Genomic DNA, 18676 nt, shown 5'->3' with positions numbered 1-18676 from the left:
GCATTTTAGATTAAATACAGAATATTTCAATAAGCTGTATACCATTTTTATTAGGCTTCTACAACACAGGGTAATATTGTTTGAGAATGGTATGACTTAAAATCTAACTCACTGTATGAGCTGCTGATGACAATGGGGTTCGTTGAATTGGTGTCCTCTTCTGAACACGATTATCCCATAGCACAATCTGTCCAGAGTAGGTGCCCCCAAGAATGAGATTTGGGTGGAATCTGGCATCAAACAAAGGGAATGTACAAACACTTTAAAACATTGTTTCATCACTTTAATTGTAAATATTGGGTTACAAGTAGATTAAAGTAGCAATGTACCTGTGTCTTTAAAGTAATATGAGCACTGTATTCACGAGAGAAGTAGGGAAGGTAAACAAATGTGCAATAAAGAGGTATACAACCAGTAGCATTTAAAAATTTGTATTTACTCAGAGTTTAAATAATGATACACAAGCATGAGCAGAAAAATCACAAATCACAATTACTTTTAGTTTTTTTGTTAGTCCTTCCATTTTACACCAATCAACATTAATTATTTCAGAGGTATTCATAGTGTGTGTAGAAGTGAGCATATTCCCCACTGTGTTGACAGACTGCAGGTTTAGCTATATGGGTCGCATTATCCCAGGACGTTAATTAATACCCTTTCTCCCTTCCAAATGCTCAAAGAAGCTCAAGTTAGCAATTTATCCATCTCTTATACAATTTTAGTAAACAGGGCACAGGGAGAAATACAAACCACAAAGTAGTAGAAATGTATGGTGTGTGGGTTAAAACATTTGATGCAAGAATGTTGAAATTTGTTCATATATTCTAATAAACAGGTGGCAATTTTCACATTATGATCCAAACACACGTGGTTTTTAACAACATTGATTAGATGACACTTCCCTCCATATCACAAATTCTTGAGAATTTTTTTTATGGAAACTGCAACTATACATTGACATTTATGCAACAATGTGATTTTTTATCAGCAGTTGTGAAACAGTGCCAATGTCAACTTGTCAATTAAATGAATGAAAACTACTAACATATTTTAATGAGATGATAGTTGATAATTTATGTGTACTGCACCCGGAGAAAATCTACAACACTTATATAGTATCAACTGTTGTTTGATACTTCTCACAAGGAACTCAACTGTCAGTTACATTTTTATATTTCTATTGAACTTATTTTTAAGAACATCTACAATGGTACTTGTTGGTCAAGTTAAAATTACCTTGCAAAAATAGATGACATCACTGGAGACTGGCAGTGGAATATGTATTCAGGAGTTCTTTTCTTGAATTTTGTATTCCATATGAGGCATACACCATCTGGATCATTGGGTGAATCTTCATTATTGTGGTAGCTTGCAACAAGAAGTTCTGGAAATTGTGGGGACCAGTCCATTGAAGTCACACATCTGTTACGAGACCAGCGCTCATCATAGAACCAACGATTAAGGGAGAGCCTTGCATTAGATTTTTCATCCCTGTAAATGAGGATTGCTGCTTTGTAGGTGAATATACATACAGAACATTTTTAAAAACAACACTACAAAAGAATGCCTTCATAATCAACAATATTAGGAAAAGGACAGACTGCTACTCACCACATAAGAGGAAGCACTGAATCATAGAAAGCCACAATGTAAAGACTCCAACATATTTACGCTTTCAGAAAAAAAAAAAAAAAAATGTTCTTTGAAAACAGAAAACACACACACACACACACACACACACACACACACACACACACACACACACACACACACACACACGGCCACTGTCTCCAAGCACCACAACAGCCAGAGAAAGTGGCTATGTGTGTGCAAGTTGTACTTGTATGAAAGTGTGACCATTTTCCATTTTGTAAGGAGGATTTTTTGACTGAAAGTTCAAATGGCTCTGAGCACTATGGGACTTAACATCTATGGTCATCAGTCCCCTAGAACTTAGAACTACCTAAACCTAACTAACCTAAGGACATCACACACATCCATGCCCGAGGCAGGATTCGAACCTGCGGCCGTAGCAGTCGCGCGGCTCCGGACTGAGCGCCTAGAACCGCTAGACCATCGCGGCCGGCAGATTTGTCTGAAAGCTTAAATTTTTAGCTGTGTTTTCATTTAGCATGTCTGCTACCCACCACATAGAGAAAGTGTGGAGTTGCAACATATTCTTTTCATGTTTGATTTTGCCTTCATAATCAGCCGAATATCTCAAATGGTACCAACAATGCAATAATAATCACAGGCAATGCAAAAGGTTACAAAGCAAGAAATTCAATAGTCTCAGAAATTGTTAACTCAAATAATGAAAAGTAGAAAATCCATTGTCAACAGTACCATTTCAGTAAGAATGTATGGCCATAGAGTTTTCTATGCAACAATTTGCTGTTGAGTACCCTTTGGTATATAACGAAAGGATCTGGACATTTGTTTCACCATCCCAGTCACCTAGGTTGTTCTTTAACAACTAGAATTTTCAGAGATAAGAGAATTTCCCCAGTATGTATATGACTTTTGCCATTCACAAATCTTAATTTCAAAAGGTTTTCTTATACATGTGCCATTTCCATTCTTTCACATATTCTTATTTTCTACCATGTTCTCATTACATTTTGCAACATTTCCCTCTCCTTGTGAGCATCTGTCTCACTTTGACACTTTTTTCATTATTTCTTCAAACTATACCTTTCATCCTTCATTTTTTCCCTGTAGCTGCTTTTGAGATTAAGATTAAGATCTCATTGATCCAGTCTCAGCTGCACATCAATATTTGTAAGCAATATGTGCAGCAGACAATACAAAGTGTACAAGTCACTTGTATTCTGTATCACAAGGCTAATGATAGGAATGGTTCATTGTAGCTGAGCTTCAGTTGCAAGTTTCCTGTAGACACTCATTTGTCTCGAAGAGAGTTAAAAATGTACTTTTTCTCACTTTGCCTACAGTAATGTGCAAGAAACATGAAAACATTTCAAAAATTCATGTTAATACCTAAAATTTGATCTCTGCATACTACACTACCTTTTAAATTACATGTTTTATTATCTTTCTACAAAATGGTCATTTAATGAGAATGCCATACATAGAGTTACAGCCGAAAATGCACATTCTTCATAAAACATGTAAAATTTAAAATTAGTTTTACTGAATACTTACGTTCCTTCTTCATTATCTGTGACACCTGTGTAATCTGTATATATGTCTACAGATTCACACAATGCTCTTTCCATTATACGAGCAGAACGATCAAAAAATCTTTGGAAGTCTTCTGAAAGTATTATCATTTGTTTCTCTTCTTCTGACAATTCACGCACTAAAAACCAAAATAATTTGAATAAACCAATGAATACTATTCAGAATTAAGAATAACAGCTGATGCCAAAACAAACATTAGTTGAAAACCACTTACCTTATCACTAAAACCACAAGGCTATTAACAAAACTACATTGACGGGAAAAGCTGTGTCATTTGTTATGTCCTTTTAAATAAATGAGAAGTACTCAGACTGGACAGTGTGACAATTTTATCTGCTCAAAGGACTCAAAAGAATTGTTCAAGATTCAGATTACTACAGGTTGCAATCCTGAATTTCCCATAACTTATCTTTGTTGTATGTGACTGTGAAATGTTTTTTCTTTTGCTAATGGCACCAAATGATATTTTTGGTAGTTGTTTCGTTACCAACACTACCGAGAGTTTAGCTACCAGGATGTGTTGGAACTTCACAGAAGTATCATATCACAAGATTAGCTACGATAATGTAAAGACAACTCTTTTCCATGATTACAGAAGTAAATTTAGCCAATGAATTCTTGCACAAATCACAATTGCAAATTTGTCAACAGGTAAGTCATCTGAAATTGAAGAAACATTCTGCAGACACATTTTTGACTGAATGCTTTACACTCTTTGCATTTTACAAATTTTGCTGTTTTATATCTTTAACTATGCTCTTTATGAGCACCATATCCTGAAGTAATGAGCTTCTTACACAAAAATTACCTTTTCTTTGAACATTTTTTAAATGTTGCTGATGTAACATTCATCAACACTCAGCATTAATAAATTATTCCATTACATTTTTCGAACTCGGGAAGTGAGGGTGGTATGTAGAAAGTGAAAACTTTCCAAAATAGTGTGTCCTATGCACACTCATACCAGGATGTTCACCCGAGAAATTTGACGAAGAGACCACCAACCTTTTCAGACATGCGCTGACGGTGAATACTACGAGCAGACAGAAGGAGTAGCCATGGGGAGTCCACTCTCACCTGTTGGCGCAAATATGAACATGGAACATTTCAAGGAGGAAGCTCTTGAATCAGCACATCTCAAACCCATCTGTTTCTTTAGATATGTGGATGATAACTTCGTTATCTGGCCACATGAAAGAGAGAAACTGGCAGATTTCCTCACACATGTCAACTCCAGACACGAGAATATTAAGTTCACCATGGAGATTGAAACAGATGGGATGCTCCCTTTCCTAGATGTTTTGATTAGAAGATGAGGTGACGGCACTTTGGGCCACAGCATGTATAGGAAGAAGACGCACATCGATTTGTACCTACGTGAGGATAGCTGTCACCACCCAGCACAAAAAATTACATGCTCAAAACTCTTGTACACAGAGCTCACACCATCTCCGACAGCGACAGTCTCCAACAAGAATTGGACCATCTGAAGACCGTGTTTCGGAGGAATGGTTACAAGGAAGGGCAAAATTGGAAGGCTCTACATCCCACACCTGCAGCACTGGTGGAAACTGAAGATGAACCTCAGGAGGAGGTGGCCTTGGCTATTATTCCGTTTTGTGGGGCCTTATCCAGAAAAATTGGATGCGATTTACGTAAACTCCAAGTCAAAACCATCTTCCGTCCTCCTAGCAAAACCAAGAGCCTTCTTGGTAGTGTCAAGGACAACCTTGGTCTACGTAAATCAGGGGTTTATCAGATACCTTGCCAATGCGGTAGTGTATACATAGGTCAAAGCATTCGTGCCATTGAGGACCGATGCCGAGAACATCAACGGCACACTCGACTGCAACAGCCCAGTAAGTCGGCAATTGCTGAGCATTGCCTGTCGGAACTCAAAAGCATGGATTATGACCAAACCAAAGTCCTGACACAGATTTCCAAATACTGGGACTGTGTCATCAGAGAAGCCATAGATATCAGAGTAAGGGAGTCACAACTAAATCATGACAGCGGTTACATCCTTAGCAAGGCGTGGGAACCCGCGATCACCTGGATTAAGAAGAAAAAGGATATTTTCCAAAGTGTACCGACTTTGGGGGAGGAGGGAAGAAAAACGAGACCGGTGCTGGCACACCCTCCTGAACGAGAAGACATATGACTGAGCGCCCAGACGGCAGGAGAACGGACCTTATGCCTGGACCACGTGCGGACCGCACCGACTCACAGAAAGTGCCTGAGGGAGGAGACTGAGGGAGGAGCAGGAGGGGGATTGTCCTATATATACCTGGCGCCAGCCCATCGCCGGTCAGTACATCAGCGAACCTGATGATGGCAACGTGCCGAAATAGTGTATCCTATGTACACTGATACCAGGGTGTTCACCCGAGATTTATTTCGTCATAAAATATTCCTGGAGAAATTGAAGAATCAATAATAATAATAATAATAATAATAATAATAATAATAATAATAAATTATCATAGCCACTAACCTTGTTCCTGCTGCTTGGTTGCTTCGTGCTCAAGGCTTGTCACTGCTGGCTGCACTTCCTTCACTCGTGGCAGACCATGTGGAAGGATGCCTGGTGGGAGTTTGCTCTGGAAAAGTCCTCCACCTTCCAAATGCGGCAGCGAACCCTCCTCGTCTTCCGCTTGCGGATCGTCAAAGGTCAGAACTGCGGTGAATAAGCCTGGCCTTCTCCAGCCCATACTAGTCCCCTCACCTCACAACCACACAGGAGGGAAGAGGGGTGGCAGGGGGCAAAGGAGAGGGGGGAAAGGGGGCACAGAGGGGGGAAAGGGGGCACAGAGGGGGGAAAGGGGGCACAGAGGGGGGAAAGGGGGCACAGAGGGGGGAAAGGGGGCACAGAGGGGGGAAAGGGGGCACAGAGGGGGGGAAAGGGGGCACAGAGGGGGGAAAGGGGGCACAGAGGGGGGGAAAGGGGGCACAGAGGGGGGGAAAGGGGGCACAGAGGGGGGGAAAGGGGGCACAGAGGGGGGGGGAAAGGGGGCACAGAGGGGGGGGGAAAGGGGGCACAGAGGGGGGGGGGAAAGGGGGCACAGAGGGGGGGGGAAAGGGGGCACAGAGGGGGGGAAAGGGGGCACAGAGGGGGGGGAAAGGGGGCACAGAGGGGGGGGAAAGGGGGCACAGAGGGGGGGAAAGGGGGCACAGAGGGGGGGAAAGGGGGCACAGAGGGGGGAAAGGGGGCACAGAGGGGGGGGGGGAAAGGGGGCACAGAGGGGGGGGGGAAAGGGGGCACAGAGGGGGGGGAAAGGGGGCACAGAGGGGGGGAAAGGGGGCACAGAGGGGGGGAAAGGGGGCACAGAGGGGGGGAAAGGGGGCACAGAGGGGGGGAAAGGGGGCACAGAGGGGGGGAAAGGGGGCACAGAGGGGGGGTTAGGGGGCACAGAGGGGGGGAAAGGGGGCACAGAGGGGGGGAAAGGGGGCACAGAGGGGGGGAAAGGGGGCACAGAGGGGGGGAAAGGGGGCACAGAGGGGGGGAAAGGGGGCACAGAGGGGGGGAAAGGGGGCACAGAGGGGGGGAAAGGGGGCACAGAGGGGGGGAAAGGGGGCACAGAGGGGGGGAAAGGGGGCACAGAGGGGGGGAAAGGGGGCACAGAGGGGGGGAAAGGGGGCACAGAGGGGGGGAAAGGGGGCACAGAGGGGGGGAAAGGGGGCACAGAGGGGGGGAAAGGGGGCACAGAGGGGGGGAAAGGGGGCACAGAGGGGGGGAAAGGGGGCACAGAGGGGGGGAAAGGGGGCACAGAGGGGGGGGGAAAGGGGGCACAGAGGGGGGGAAAGGGGGCACAGAGGGGGGGGAAAGGGGGCACAGAGGGGGGGAAAGGGGGCACAGAGGGGGGGAAAGGGGGCACAGAGGGGGGGGGAAAGGGGGCACAGAGGGGGGGGAAAGGGGGCACAGAGGGGGGGAAAGGGGGCACAGAGGGGGGGAAAGGGGGCACAGAGGGGGGGAAAGGGGGCACAGAGGGGGGGAAAGGGGGCACAGAGGGGGGGAAAGGGGGCACAGAGGGGGGGAAAGGGGGCACAGAGGGGGGAAAGGGGGCACAGAGGGGGGGAAAGGGGGCACAGAGGGGGGGAAAGGGGGCACAGAGGGGGGGAAAGGGGGCACAGAGGGGGGGAAAGGGGGCACAGAGGGGGGAAAGGGGGCACAGAGGGGGGGAAAGGGGGCACAGAGGGGGGGAAAGGGGGCACAGAGGGGGGGAAAGGGGGCACAGAGGGGGGGAAGGGGGGCACAGAGGGGGGGAAGGGGGGCACAGAGGGGGGGAAGGGGGGCACAGAGGGGGGGAAAGGGCACAGAGGGGGGGAAAGGGGGCACAGAGGGGGGGAAAGGGGGCACAGAGGGGGGGGAAAGGGGGCACAGAGGGGGGGAAAGGGGGCACAGAGGGGGGGAAAGGGGGCACAGAGGGGGGGAAAGGGGGCACAGAGGGGGGGAAAGGGCACAGAGGGGGGAAAGGGGGCACAGAGGGGGGGAAAGGGGGCACAGAGGGGGGAAAGGGGGCACAGAGGGGGGGAAAGGGGGCACAGAGGGGGGGAAAGGGGGCACAGAGGGGGGGGAAGGGGGCACAGAGGGGGGAAAGGGGGCACAGAGGGGGGGAAAGGGGGCACAGAGGGGGGGAAAGGGGGCACAGAGGGGGGGAAGGGGGGCACAGAGGGGGGGAAGGGGGGCACAGAGGGGGGGAAGGGGGGCACAGAGGGGGGGAAGGGGGGCACAGAGGGGGGGAAAGGGCACAGAGGGGGGGAAAGGGGGCACAGAGGGGGGGAAAGGGGGCACAGAGGGGGGGAAAGGGGGCACAGAGGGGGGAAAGGGGGCACAGAGGGGGGGAAAGGGGGCACAGAGGGGGGGAAAGGGGGCACAGAGGGGGGGAAAGGGGGCACAGAGGGGGGGAAAGGGGGCACAGAGGGGGGGAAAGGGCACAGAGGGGGGGAAAGGGCACAGAGGGGGGGAAAGGGCACAGGGGGGGGAAAGGGCACAGAGGGGGGGAAAGGGCACAGAGGGGGGGAAAGGGCACAGAGGGGGGGAAAGGGCACAGAGGGGGGGAAAGGGCACAGAGGGGGGGAAAGGGCACAGAGGGGGGGAAAGGGCACAGAGGGGGGGGAAAGGGCACAGAGGGGGGGAAAGGGCACAGAGGGGGGGAAAGGGCACAGAGGGGGGGAAAGGGCACAGAGGGGGGGAAAGGGCACAGAGGGGGGGAAAGGGCACAGAGGGGGGGGAAAGGGCACAGAGGGGGGGAAAGGGCACAGAGGGGGGAAAGGGTACATAGTGGGGAAAGGGGGGTAGAGGGGTGAAAGGGGGGCAGAGGGGGCAGAGGGGTGAAAGGGGGGCAGAGGGGGCAGAGGGGTGAAAGGGGGGCAGAGGGGGCAGAGGGGTGAAAGGGGGGCAGAGGGGTGAAAGGGGGGCAGAGGGGTGAAAGGGGGGCAGAGGGGGCAGAGGGGTGAAAGGGGGGCAGAGGGGTGAAAGGGGGGCAGAGGGGTGAAAGGGGGGCAGAGGGGTGAAAGGGGGGCAGAGGGGTGAAAGGGGGGCAGAGGGGTGAAAGGGGGGCAGAGGGGTGAAAGGGGGGCAGAGGGGGGAAAGGGGGGCAGAGGGGGGAAAGGGGGGCAGAGGGGGGAAAGGGGGGCAGAGGGGGGAAAGGGGGGCAGAGGGGGGAAAGGGGGGCAGAGGGGGGAAAGGGGGGCAGAGGGGGGAAAGGGGGGCAGAGGGGGGAAAGGGGGGCAGAGGGGGGAAAGGGGGGCAGAGGGGGGAAAGGGGGGCAGAGGGGGGAAAGGGGGACAGAGGGGGGAAAGGGGGGAACGTTGGGAAACGGGGGAAAGGTGCGAAAGGGGTGGAAGGGGGGAAGGGGGGAAAGGGTGGGAAAGGAGGGGAAAGGGGGAGGGAGAATATCCCACCACCTTATGCTACAGAATGGCCCATGTTTCCAATCTATAACCATATACCATTTACAGCCATTTACAGACGTCAAATAGTATTGGCATGGATTTTTTTCCCTTTACATTAGAGAGTACTCGAGTAAACAAACTTCATATGATGTAGTGTTGAATTAAACACTTTGATAAATAACAGCCGTTCGGACTTCAGATGAATATGAATAATCACACAACAATCACCATTAAGACATACAGAGATTCTAATGGAGGAAAAAGACATAATGCTGCTTATTGTAAAGAAGACACATCAAGTCGTTGGTGGTTGTATGTGCATGAGATTGTGTGTGTGTGTGTGTGTGTGTGTGTGTGTGTGTGTGTGTTTCTGTGTGTTTTTTTGCTGAGAAAGGCAGTAGCCAAAAGCTGTATGTGAGTTTCTTTTGATTATGCCTCACTGGAACTTGACATGTCTTGTTGGAATCTGTCTTTTCCAACATTGTTGATATTCCTACCTGGAGTTCCCATTGTTGGAGAGATTCTAATGTGTTCTTCACTTATTACTTCCCTTATGTTTATTTTTGAAGAGCAAGACTGATTATTGGTAGGGCTACATCTTACTTACAGTCCAGCAGTAGTTGTTTATAATTTCAAGGTTTAATGACTTACATTTTCTGAAAACCTAAATGCTAAATGAATGTTTTTGCAGCACGTCAATGCAACAATCTGCTCACATATCCTGCCACATCAATCTTTAGTGCATCTGCGACATTTGAGAGGGTACATACTTTCCTCACGTCTTCTGGCAAAGTGCTAGTAACACAAGTACTTCAGCAGAAAATGGAAGGAGAATATATATGCTTTCTGAAATGTTGCAGACACACTGTGAAATGACACGGTGAAATAAAAGAAGATTTTACTGCATGATTGTATTGTCAAATGAATATTCTGTAACACTAAAAACTTTATCCTGATAGAGGTAGGTATTGCGATTAAACAAATATTCATTGACATCCCTAAAAAATCTGAGACAGCGGTCATTCTAATAATAAATATTTATTAAATCTTACACAAGCTACAAATATGGAAACATGGGCCAAATGTACTCTCCACCCATTTCATAAATTTTTGTTTTGTATGGCCACCAGGTATCTTATTTTTACCAATATTAGGTAGTTATATGAACAATAATGGAAAATACTACCATTACATTGCAAATTCAAACAGCCAGAAACATTCATCTTCAAAGTAAGCCGCACATATGAGTTTGCAATGTGAAACAGAAGCATTTATCTTCTTACTGTTTTGAAAGAGAATAACTGGTGCTCATACTCAATATAGGTTAATATATCCATCTGACAAAAGAAACTAACTACTGCAAAAGGAGATCAGATTTGTTTAATATTTTTAAAGACTATTTCTGTATAAAACTTATGTTGAAAAAATTAAAGTATCTTGAACATTTCAGTTGCAAATTTCCTATTATTGAACAATTTCCAACTGACTTACACTGAAACTACTGATATAATGAATGTGTGTGTTTTAGATTGCCAAAATTAGATAATGGATCTGCAGCTCTATACTGGTTTCACTGATAAACTAAAAAAAGTGTTAAAATGCAACACTTGTGCGTGCAAATAAGCATAAAATTTAAGCATTATGTGTGGTAGTACAGAATAATGCAGCTTCTATGAACATTCAGTTTTAATCTAAAATATTGTCAACCACATGCAATGTCTTCTGCATGTTTGTATATTTAAGATACATGCACCAACACTCACTCCCTCTCTCTCTCTCTCTCTCTCTCTCTCAAACACACACACACACACACACACACACACACACACACACACACACACACACCAATGCTGGAATAAGTTGTTTTATTTATGCCAATAGAGAAAATAGCTAGTGGAAAGATCTTTAAAAATCAAGGGAGGAAAAGCCATAATTTGCTATCAAAACATTGGATACAGCACAATTCTTTTCTTCAGAACTACAGTAAAGGAAAATTTTGCTCTACTTTTACTTAGTAGTCATAATTATGTTGCTACATTTTTAGATCAGTTCTCCAGTTGAACATTCCGAAGGCATGCAAAAAAATTGGAGGCAGATGATTATATGTAAATGAATACATTCAACTAGTTCGGAAAGCATCAGCAGGTAACTGAGAGAAAGTGCAACATCAAAAAGCTAAAAGCTGATGCAAAAAGCAAATTAATAATGTGCACTTTGTATGTGCCATTCTAGACAAGGGTACCAAATGTTATGCACAAAGCCTCCCTTTAAACATTTTGGGACTGCCAGTAATATCACAAACCCATGATCTGTTCTTTTAAGTTGGGCAGAAAACAATTACATGAAAACCAAATTTGTATGTAAACTGTTGCAGAAATATGGTCAAATTAAAAAAGAAAATACCAAACAAATTATTCTTCTTTATATGCCTTAGTTCCAGTGAGAAATTTCTGAGCATGTACATATGGAACACAGCACTGTATGGATGTGAATTGTGGACTGTGGGAAAACTAGAAAAGAGGATCCAAATGTCTGAATAGTGTTATACAAGAAGGATGAAAATGGAGTTGAGTGATAGGTAGGAAATGAGAAGGCTCGCCAAAGAATTGGAGAGGAAAGGGATATGTTGAAAACACTAGCAGCAAGATGGGATAGGACAACAGGACATATGTTAAGACATCAGAGAATAACTCCCATTGTAGCAGAGGTGGCCATAATGGGCAAAAACTGTTGGAAAAGACAGAAGCTAGAAAACATCCAAACATAATCAGAGATATTGGCTGTAAGTGCTTCTCTGAAATGAAGAGGTTGGCACAGGAGATGAAGTTGTGGTGGGATACACAAAAGCAGTCAGGAAGTGGATTGGGGAGGGGAGGGGGGGGGGGGATGACAAAAAAGGAAGAACCTACGATCATGCTATGTGCTCCTCTCTTTCGTGCAAAAGCTACCCACATGAGACAACACAGCAGTACGAGAAACTCATTTGCCACTGTTTCTGACACGATTTTTCAAATGTTTATTTTAATTAGAAAGTATAATAATTACTGTTCCATGGCCTTGCTACATCAAACTGTGCCAATTATAGGAACAGAAAAATAATGATCTAAGGAATGATGTGCCCTCTGACCATACAAAATGAATTTTTTGTTAAATAGATAAACTTGGTTAGGTAATTGAAACAAACATTACAGTATCAATAGTAAATGCAAAAATTTTAAAGGCTGTAAAAACTCTATTCATTCTCATATTTTTAACATGCAGAGAATACTAGTGCCATTGGGTTCATGCAGAGCTTTAACAAATGAGAAACAAATCACAACAACTATGGGAGCTATAAAGCCCGACTCGATCAGAGAAAACATAGAAAACTGAGTTTAATAATAGTTCATAAAAATGAAAACCCAAATTCTAAATTTCCATGAATTAATTCATTCTTTTATTCAAATTGTGGAGCTAAGAGCAGAAGCGGAGCAGACACCAGAAAAAGATGAATAGAATGGCAAGTTTACAAATTTAGTTACATGTCTGCTGGTTTACATGTTTCATAATATTGATGTTATCTTCTCTGTGTCCTTTTACTCCATTACAACAAAACAACATTTGGGTTTACACTTTCTGTGTTTCTATCACCAGAATGCCATTTCATTTTTCTATTACCATCACTTAACTGATCTGATTGTCCCGCTTTTCAGTGCCATGCTTGTACAAAAAGTATAACAATCAACACAGAATGGGATGGCATTTAATACTGAGGAAATCCTCATGCATGGCATTAATGATTGATAGTAAAGAGAGAAAATAACATTCCATAAAAATAATTAATAATAGGTGATCATGCATGAATATCAGGTCCATGGAAACACAGTACTGCTGTAATTTCCTGGTAAGGGTTCCCAGGTATGCATGGAAAGAATAATGAACTATTGTAATGAGATGTGAGAAATCATTCTAGCAGAGAAATCAGTACTGGCACAAATTAACATATACCATGAACAAAATTAGAAACATAAGTGCAGCAATAACACAAAATAACAATTCTAATACATAATATTTTCAAAATTGTTGGCATTCAAGCACGGAAAATTTCAATATTATGTTAACATAACCATTTGGTTTATTTAAACAAATTATAATTACAGTCTGAAATAGCACAGGAACACAACAACAACAATCAGCACACACATTAATGAAGGTACACAATATAGGTAACCATCTGAATACTATCTGAGTAAAAAAGTAAACATTTTGCAATTACATCCTAGCACAAATCTCGATTTTGTAGGAACAGAAGCAGCATAAAATAACTCACAGGCAAGCACAGCTAAGCCAGAGCAAATACAATGCATGCTGTCAGATCAGTACTTGACTCATTATCACAAAATTAATTTTAATATATTCAGTGGTGTTTTACAATGCATGCTGTCAGATCAGTACTTGACTCATTATCACAAAATTAATTTTAATATATTCAGTGGTGTTTATCTCTGCAAGGGTACATAAAGCCTAAAAGCAGTACTTCAGATGCCTCTGTCCCACTGTCTCATGTGCCAACCTCTTCTCCCACTTTCCAACCTTTTATTTGCATTTCACCATTCTGTTGATTATTTGTAACGTATCAGGCATCCAAAATCAATCCCTACATAATTCTTAGTAATAGACTCATTACTGTCCTACCTTTAAAAGATTTTTTAGCAGTTTTTACTTTGTGCTTCTTTCTCTTATTTTCGACACAGTTATTAATGTTCATAAATTCTTCTACTACTTTGCCATTAAGGTTTAATTTCTGCAGGCAGCAATACTCTTGGCAACAGAGATTCATGTAGCTGAACAAGCAATGAAGTAGGCATGGTAAACTTAATTGCTGTCTAGGGATCCAAACCAATGCCTCCCAAGTAAGGAAAGTTAAGAATGAATTTGAATGAGCATCCTGCTACTTATAAGGATGTCATTGCAGTACATTCCTCAAAACTATTTTGTAATGTTATTTGCACTATGCCATGCTAAGAGAAATTTACATGTAATATTAACTCATTTTCTTTTAAAAATACAGAGCATTCGCTATAATTTCGAAATCTGGATAATGATAGTTAATAGAAAGCTATCTTTAGCACATATATAATAAATCTTAGGAACAGAGGCACAATCTTGAACAACAAGTATTTAAAGGACAGAAGTTAATCTATAAGTCATATAGTTCAGATGAGAACAGAACAGCAAGTTTTGAACTGTAGTGCTACAGAGTAATGCTGAAAATTGAACAGGTGGATCCATTAACTTATGAGAGGGTACAGAATCGAACTGGGAAAAAAGGAGTTTGTGGCACAACCTGACTAAAAGTAGAGCTTAGTTGATATGACACATCTGGAGGTGTGAAGGAATGATCAGTTTGGTAACGGATGGAAGTTCATGGGGAATGGAGTGGGGAAGGGTGTGGGGGGGGGGATGTCCAAACTATAAAAGAGAGACCATGGGATGAATACAGAAATTAGGTTCAAACGGATGCTAGTTGCAATACGCATTTGTAGATGAAGAGGTTCCAACAGGATAAAGTGGTGTGGAGAGCTATATCAAATCAAATCAGTCTTTGGGCTAAGGACAATGACAACAACAGCTAAATTATGAAAGTTATTGGGTATGTGAACAGGTGTTAGACAGGGAGATGGTCTATCCCCTATTTTATTCAATTGTGTTCTTGAAAAGATGATCCAAGAATGGGAAGAACAACTCACAGAGAATGGAGTAAATGGACAGGTGAAATTCAACTATAAAAACAATAGCTCCCTACTTAGCAATCATATACAACCGCTCGTCACCAATAGATCTGTACCTACAGAAAATTGCGCAGGTTGCACCAGTGTTTAAGAAGATTAGCAGGAGTAATCCATCGAACTACAGACCTATATCATTGACGTCGGTTTGCAGTAGGGTTTTGGAGCATATACTGTATTCAAACATTATGAATCACCTCGAAGGGAATGATCTATTGATACGTAATCAGCATGGTTTCAGAAAACATCGTTTTTGTGCAACGCAGCTAGCTCTTTATTCGCACGAAGTAATGGCCGCTATCGACAGGGGATCTCAGGTTGATGCTGTATTTCTGGATTTCCAGAAAGCTTTTGACACAGTTCCTCACAAGCAACTTCTAATCAAGCTGCGGGCCTATGGGGTATCATCTCAGTTGTGGGACTGGATTCGTGATTTCCTATCAGGAAGGTCGCAGTTCATAGTAATAGACGGCAAATCATCGAGTAAAACTGAAGTGATATCAAGTGTTCCCCAGGGAAGTGTCCTGGGACCTCTGCTGTTCCTGATCTATACAAATGACCTGGGTGACAATCTGAGCAGTTCTCTTAGGTTGTTCACAGATGATGCTGTAATTTACCATCTAGTAAGGTCATCCGAAGACCAGTATCAGTTCCAAAGCGATTTAGAAAATATTGCTGTATGATGTGGCAGGTGGCAATTGACGCTAAATAACGAAAAGTGTGAGGTGATCCACATGAGTTCCAAAAGAAATCCGTTGGAATTCGATTACTCGATAAATAGTACAATTCTCAAGGCTGTCAATTCAACTAAGTACCTGGGTGTTAAAATCACGAACAACATCAGTTGGAAAGACCACATAGATAATATTGTGGGGAAGGCGAGCCAAAGGTTGCGTTTCATTGGCAGGACACTTAGAAGATGCAACAAGTCCACTAAAGAGACAGCTTACACTACACTCGTTCGTCCTCTGTTAGAATATTGCTGCGCGTGTGGGATCTTTACCAGGTGGGATTGACGGAGGACATCGGAAGGGTGCAAAAAAGGGCAGCTCGTTTTGTATTATCACGTAACAGGGGAGAGAGTATGGCAGATATGATACGCGAGTTGGGATGGAAGTCATTAAAGCAAAGACGTTTTTCATCGCGGCGAGATCTATTTACGAAATGTCAGTCACCAACTTTCTCTTCCGAATGCGAAAATATTTTGTTGAGCCCAACCTACATAGATAGGAATGATCATCAAAATAAAATAAGAGAAATCAGAGCTCGAACAGAAAGGTTTAGGTGTTCGTTTTTCCCGCGCGCTGTTCGGGAGTGGAATCTTAGAGAGAGAGTATGATTGTGGTTCGATGAACCCTCTGCCAAGCACTTAAATGTGAATTGCAGAGTAGTCATGTAGATGTAGAATCTTAGGATTTAGTGTTTGGTTTTTGCCGACAATCTTGCAATACTGTCTGGAGACATTGCAATAGTAAAAAGGAAAATTAACATTTTGAAAAGAACCACAGAGAAAACAGGCCTTCAAATATCTTATGCAAAAATAATATATTGATAAACAAAAGATGCTCCAAAATTTCATGAACATAAATTACTGATTAATTATGTCAATAAATTTGAATATCTTGATCACTATGTTACAATAATAAGGTTAGAACATTTATAAGTATCTGAATGCCTGGATTTGATGAAGACGGGAGAAATAGGAAAGATGGAAAAGAAAGGGAGGAAAATCCTAAGACAAGTACAGGGACCAATAAAACACAACAATGAATACAAGAGCAGGTGTAGTGAAGATCTGCACAAGAAAACTGAACAACTAAATGTAATGACGAGAAACTTAGAATGATGTTTTTCAGCTATCTGGCTCGAATAATGGAAGCAGGATTTGCAAGAGAATTTTTGAACATGTCAACCACAAAAAATGTTCCTGGTGCAAGTTGCTCTCTGAAAGAGAGAGAGATTAAAGAATATGAAATTTTGAACACAGATACATTTTCATAGAAGGTTTTAGATATATATAAACTGGAACAAAGTGGCCAGAAGTTCAGAAACAACAGCACTCTGATGTACTGAAAATGTATTGGAAAAACTGGAAATTTAATTAAAAGTATTTATTACACACACACACACACACACACACACACACACACACACACACACAAATACCAGTACTCAGACTGCTACAAATCCACAGCAGTGCTGTAGAAAAATGAAGGACATGGTGGGTGTTCAGCAGAGGCATTGCTGAATAGTACCAGCATGACACCAAAGTAGTCATGAATCCCCAGTTTCTGTAGAAGCTAGAGGCAACATTCACAAATATAAAACATGTTAAAAATTGTTGTTTTAGTTGTAAGAAACCAGCAGCAGAAGCTGTGAGTATGACAATATTAACAATATATGACTAACTGCAGCTCATGAGTGGACTGAAAAATGATTAACAACAAAAATGGGTTCACAAAGTTTCTTCAGATACTGCCCAATGCTAGTATGTTAATACATTCAAAATAATTCTGTAAGTGAGGGTCTGGTATGAAATATACTTTTGATTGTAGCTATACTCAAATTTTTGAAACCGAGACTACATAGGCATAGTGAGCATAATCTGAACTTGTCTCACCAGTTGTTGAACGTTTAAGAGGAAACTCCTAATGATTTCTGTTTTGGAATGTGTGTGTGAGTAAAAAAAGAGTGCACAAGCATTCTGAAAGAAACATTTACAATATAAACACTGATAATGTAGGGAGATTAAATCTATATTTTGAAGTATCCCATTTATAAGACAGACAGGGAAGAAAGTTTTACTTTTGTCTAACAGATGTTTACTGCTCAGAAAATAGATATGAACCTCAAATTTTTATTTTCATGTAATTTACAATGTCCTACCAGTTCAAACATGTGAGGCAATACTAACCTTACGACTTATCTTAGAAGAAAGATTAAGAAAAGGCAAACCTACATTTCTAGCATTTGTAGACTTAGAGAAAGCTTTTGACAATGTTGACTGGAATACTCTCTTCCACATTCTAAAGGTGGCAAGGGTAAAATACAGGAAGCGAAAGGCTATTTACAATTTTTACAGAAACCAGATGGCAGTTATAAGAGTCGAGGGGCATGAAAGGGAAGCAGTGGTTGGGAAAGGAGTGAGACAGGGTTGTAGCCTATCCCCGATGTTATTCAATCTGTATATTGAGCAAGCAGTAAAGGAAACAAAAGAAAAATTCGGAGTAGGTATTAAAATTCATGGAGAAGAAGTAAAAACTTTGAGGTTCGCCGATGACATTGTAATTCTGTCAGAGACAGCAAAGGACTTGGAAGAACAGTTGAATGGAATGGACAGTGTCTTGAAAGGAGGATATAAGATGAACATCAACAAAAGTAAAACAAGGATAATGGAATGTAGTTGAATTAAGTCGGGTGATGCTGAGGGAATTAGATTAGGAAATGAGACACTTAAAGTAGTGAAGGAGCTTTGCTATTTAGGGAGTAAAATAACTGATGATGGTCGAAGTAGAGAGGATTTAAAATGTAGACTGGCAATGGCAAGGAAATCGTTTCTGAAGAAGAGAAATTTGTTAACATCGAGTATAGATTTAAGTGTCAGGAAGTCGTTTCTGAAAGTATTTGTATGGAGTGTAGCCATGTATGGAAGTGAAACATGGACGATAACTAGTATGGACAAGAAGAGAATAGAAGCTTTCGAAATGTGGTGCTACAGAAGAATGCTGAAGATGAGGTGGGTAGATCACGTAACTAATGAGGAGGTATTGAATAGGATTGGGGAGAAGAGAAGTTTGTGGCACAACTTG

At 42.9% G+C, this 18676-nt stretch overlaps 1 protein-coding gene across 18 annotated transcripts in view; it reads right to left on the bottom strand.

The window, feature by feature from the left end:
* The window catches only part of LOC126095287 (cytoplasmic dynein 1 intermediate chain), a 197842-nt gene that overhangs the window by 41033 nt on the left and 138133 nt on the right, over positions 1 to 18676 (bottom strand). For 14 of the 18 annotated variants that reach the window (XM_049910054.1, XM_049910055.1, XM_049910056.1 and 11 more), the window contains 4 exons: positions 5699 to 5857; positions 3166 to 3322; positions 1237 to 1491; positions 113 to 230 (listed from right to left, as the gene is read on the bottom strand). In XM_049910054.1, coding sequence (XP_049766011.1) covers positions 113 to 230; positions 1237 to 1491; positions 3166 to 3322; positions 5699 to 5857 — 689 coding nt within the window. Of the gene's footprint in view, positions 1 to 112; positions 231 to 1236; positions 1492 to 3165; positions 3323 to 5698; positions 5882 to 18676 lie in introns of all 18 variants that reach the window. The other 4 variants (XM_049910061.1, XM_049910065.1, XM_049910069.1 and 1 more) reach the window with 1 other exon arrangement.

The sequence above is a fragment of the Schistocerca cancellata genome, chromosome 8 (genome assembly GCF_023864275.1).
Source record: "Schistocerca cancellata isolate TAMUIC-IGC-003103 chromosome 8, iqSchCanc2.1, whole genome shotgun sequence".
NCBI classification, from domain to species: domain Eukaryota; kingdom Metazoa; phylum Arthropoda; class Insecta; order Orthoptera; family Acrididae; genus Schistocerca; species Schistocerca cancellata.
The sequence above is the reverse complement of the archived record's forward strand: the minus strand, read 5'-3'. Positions and strand labels throughout refer to the sequence as shown.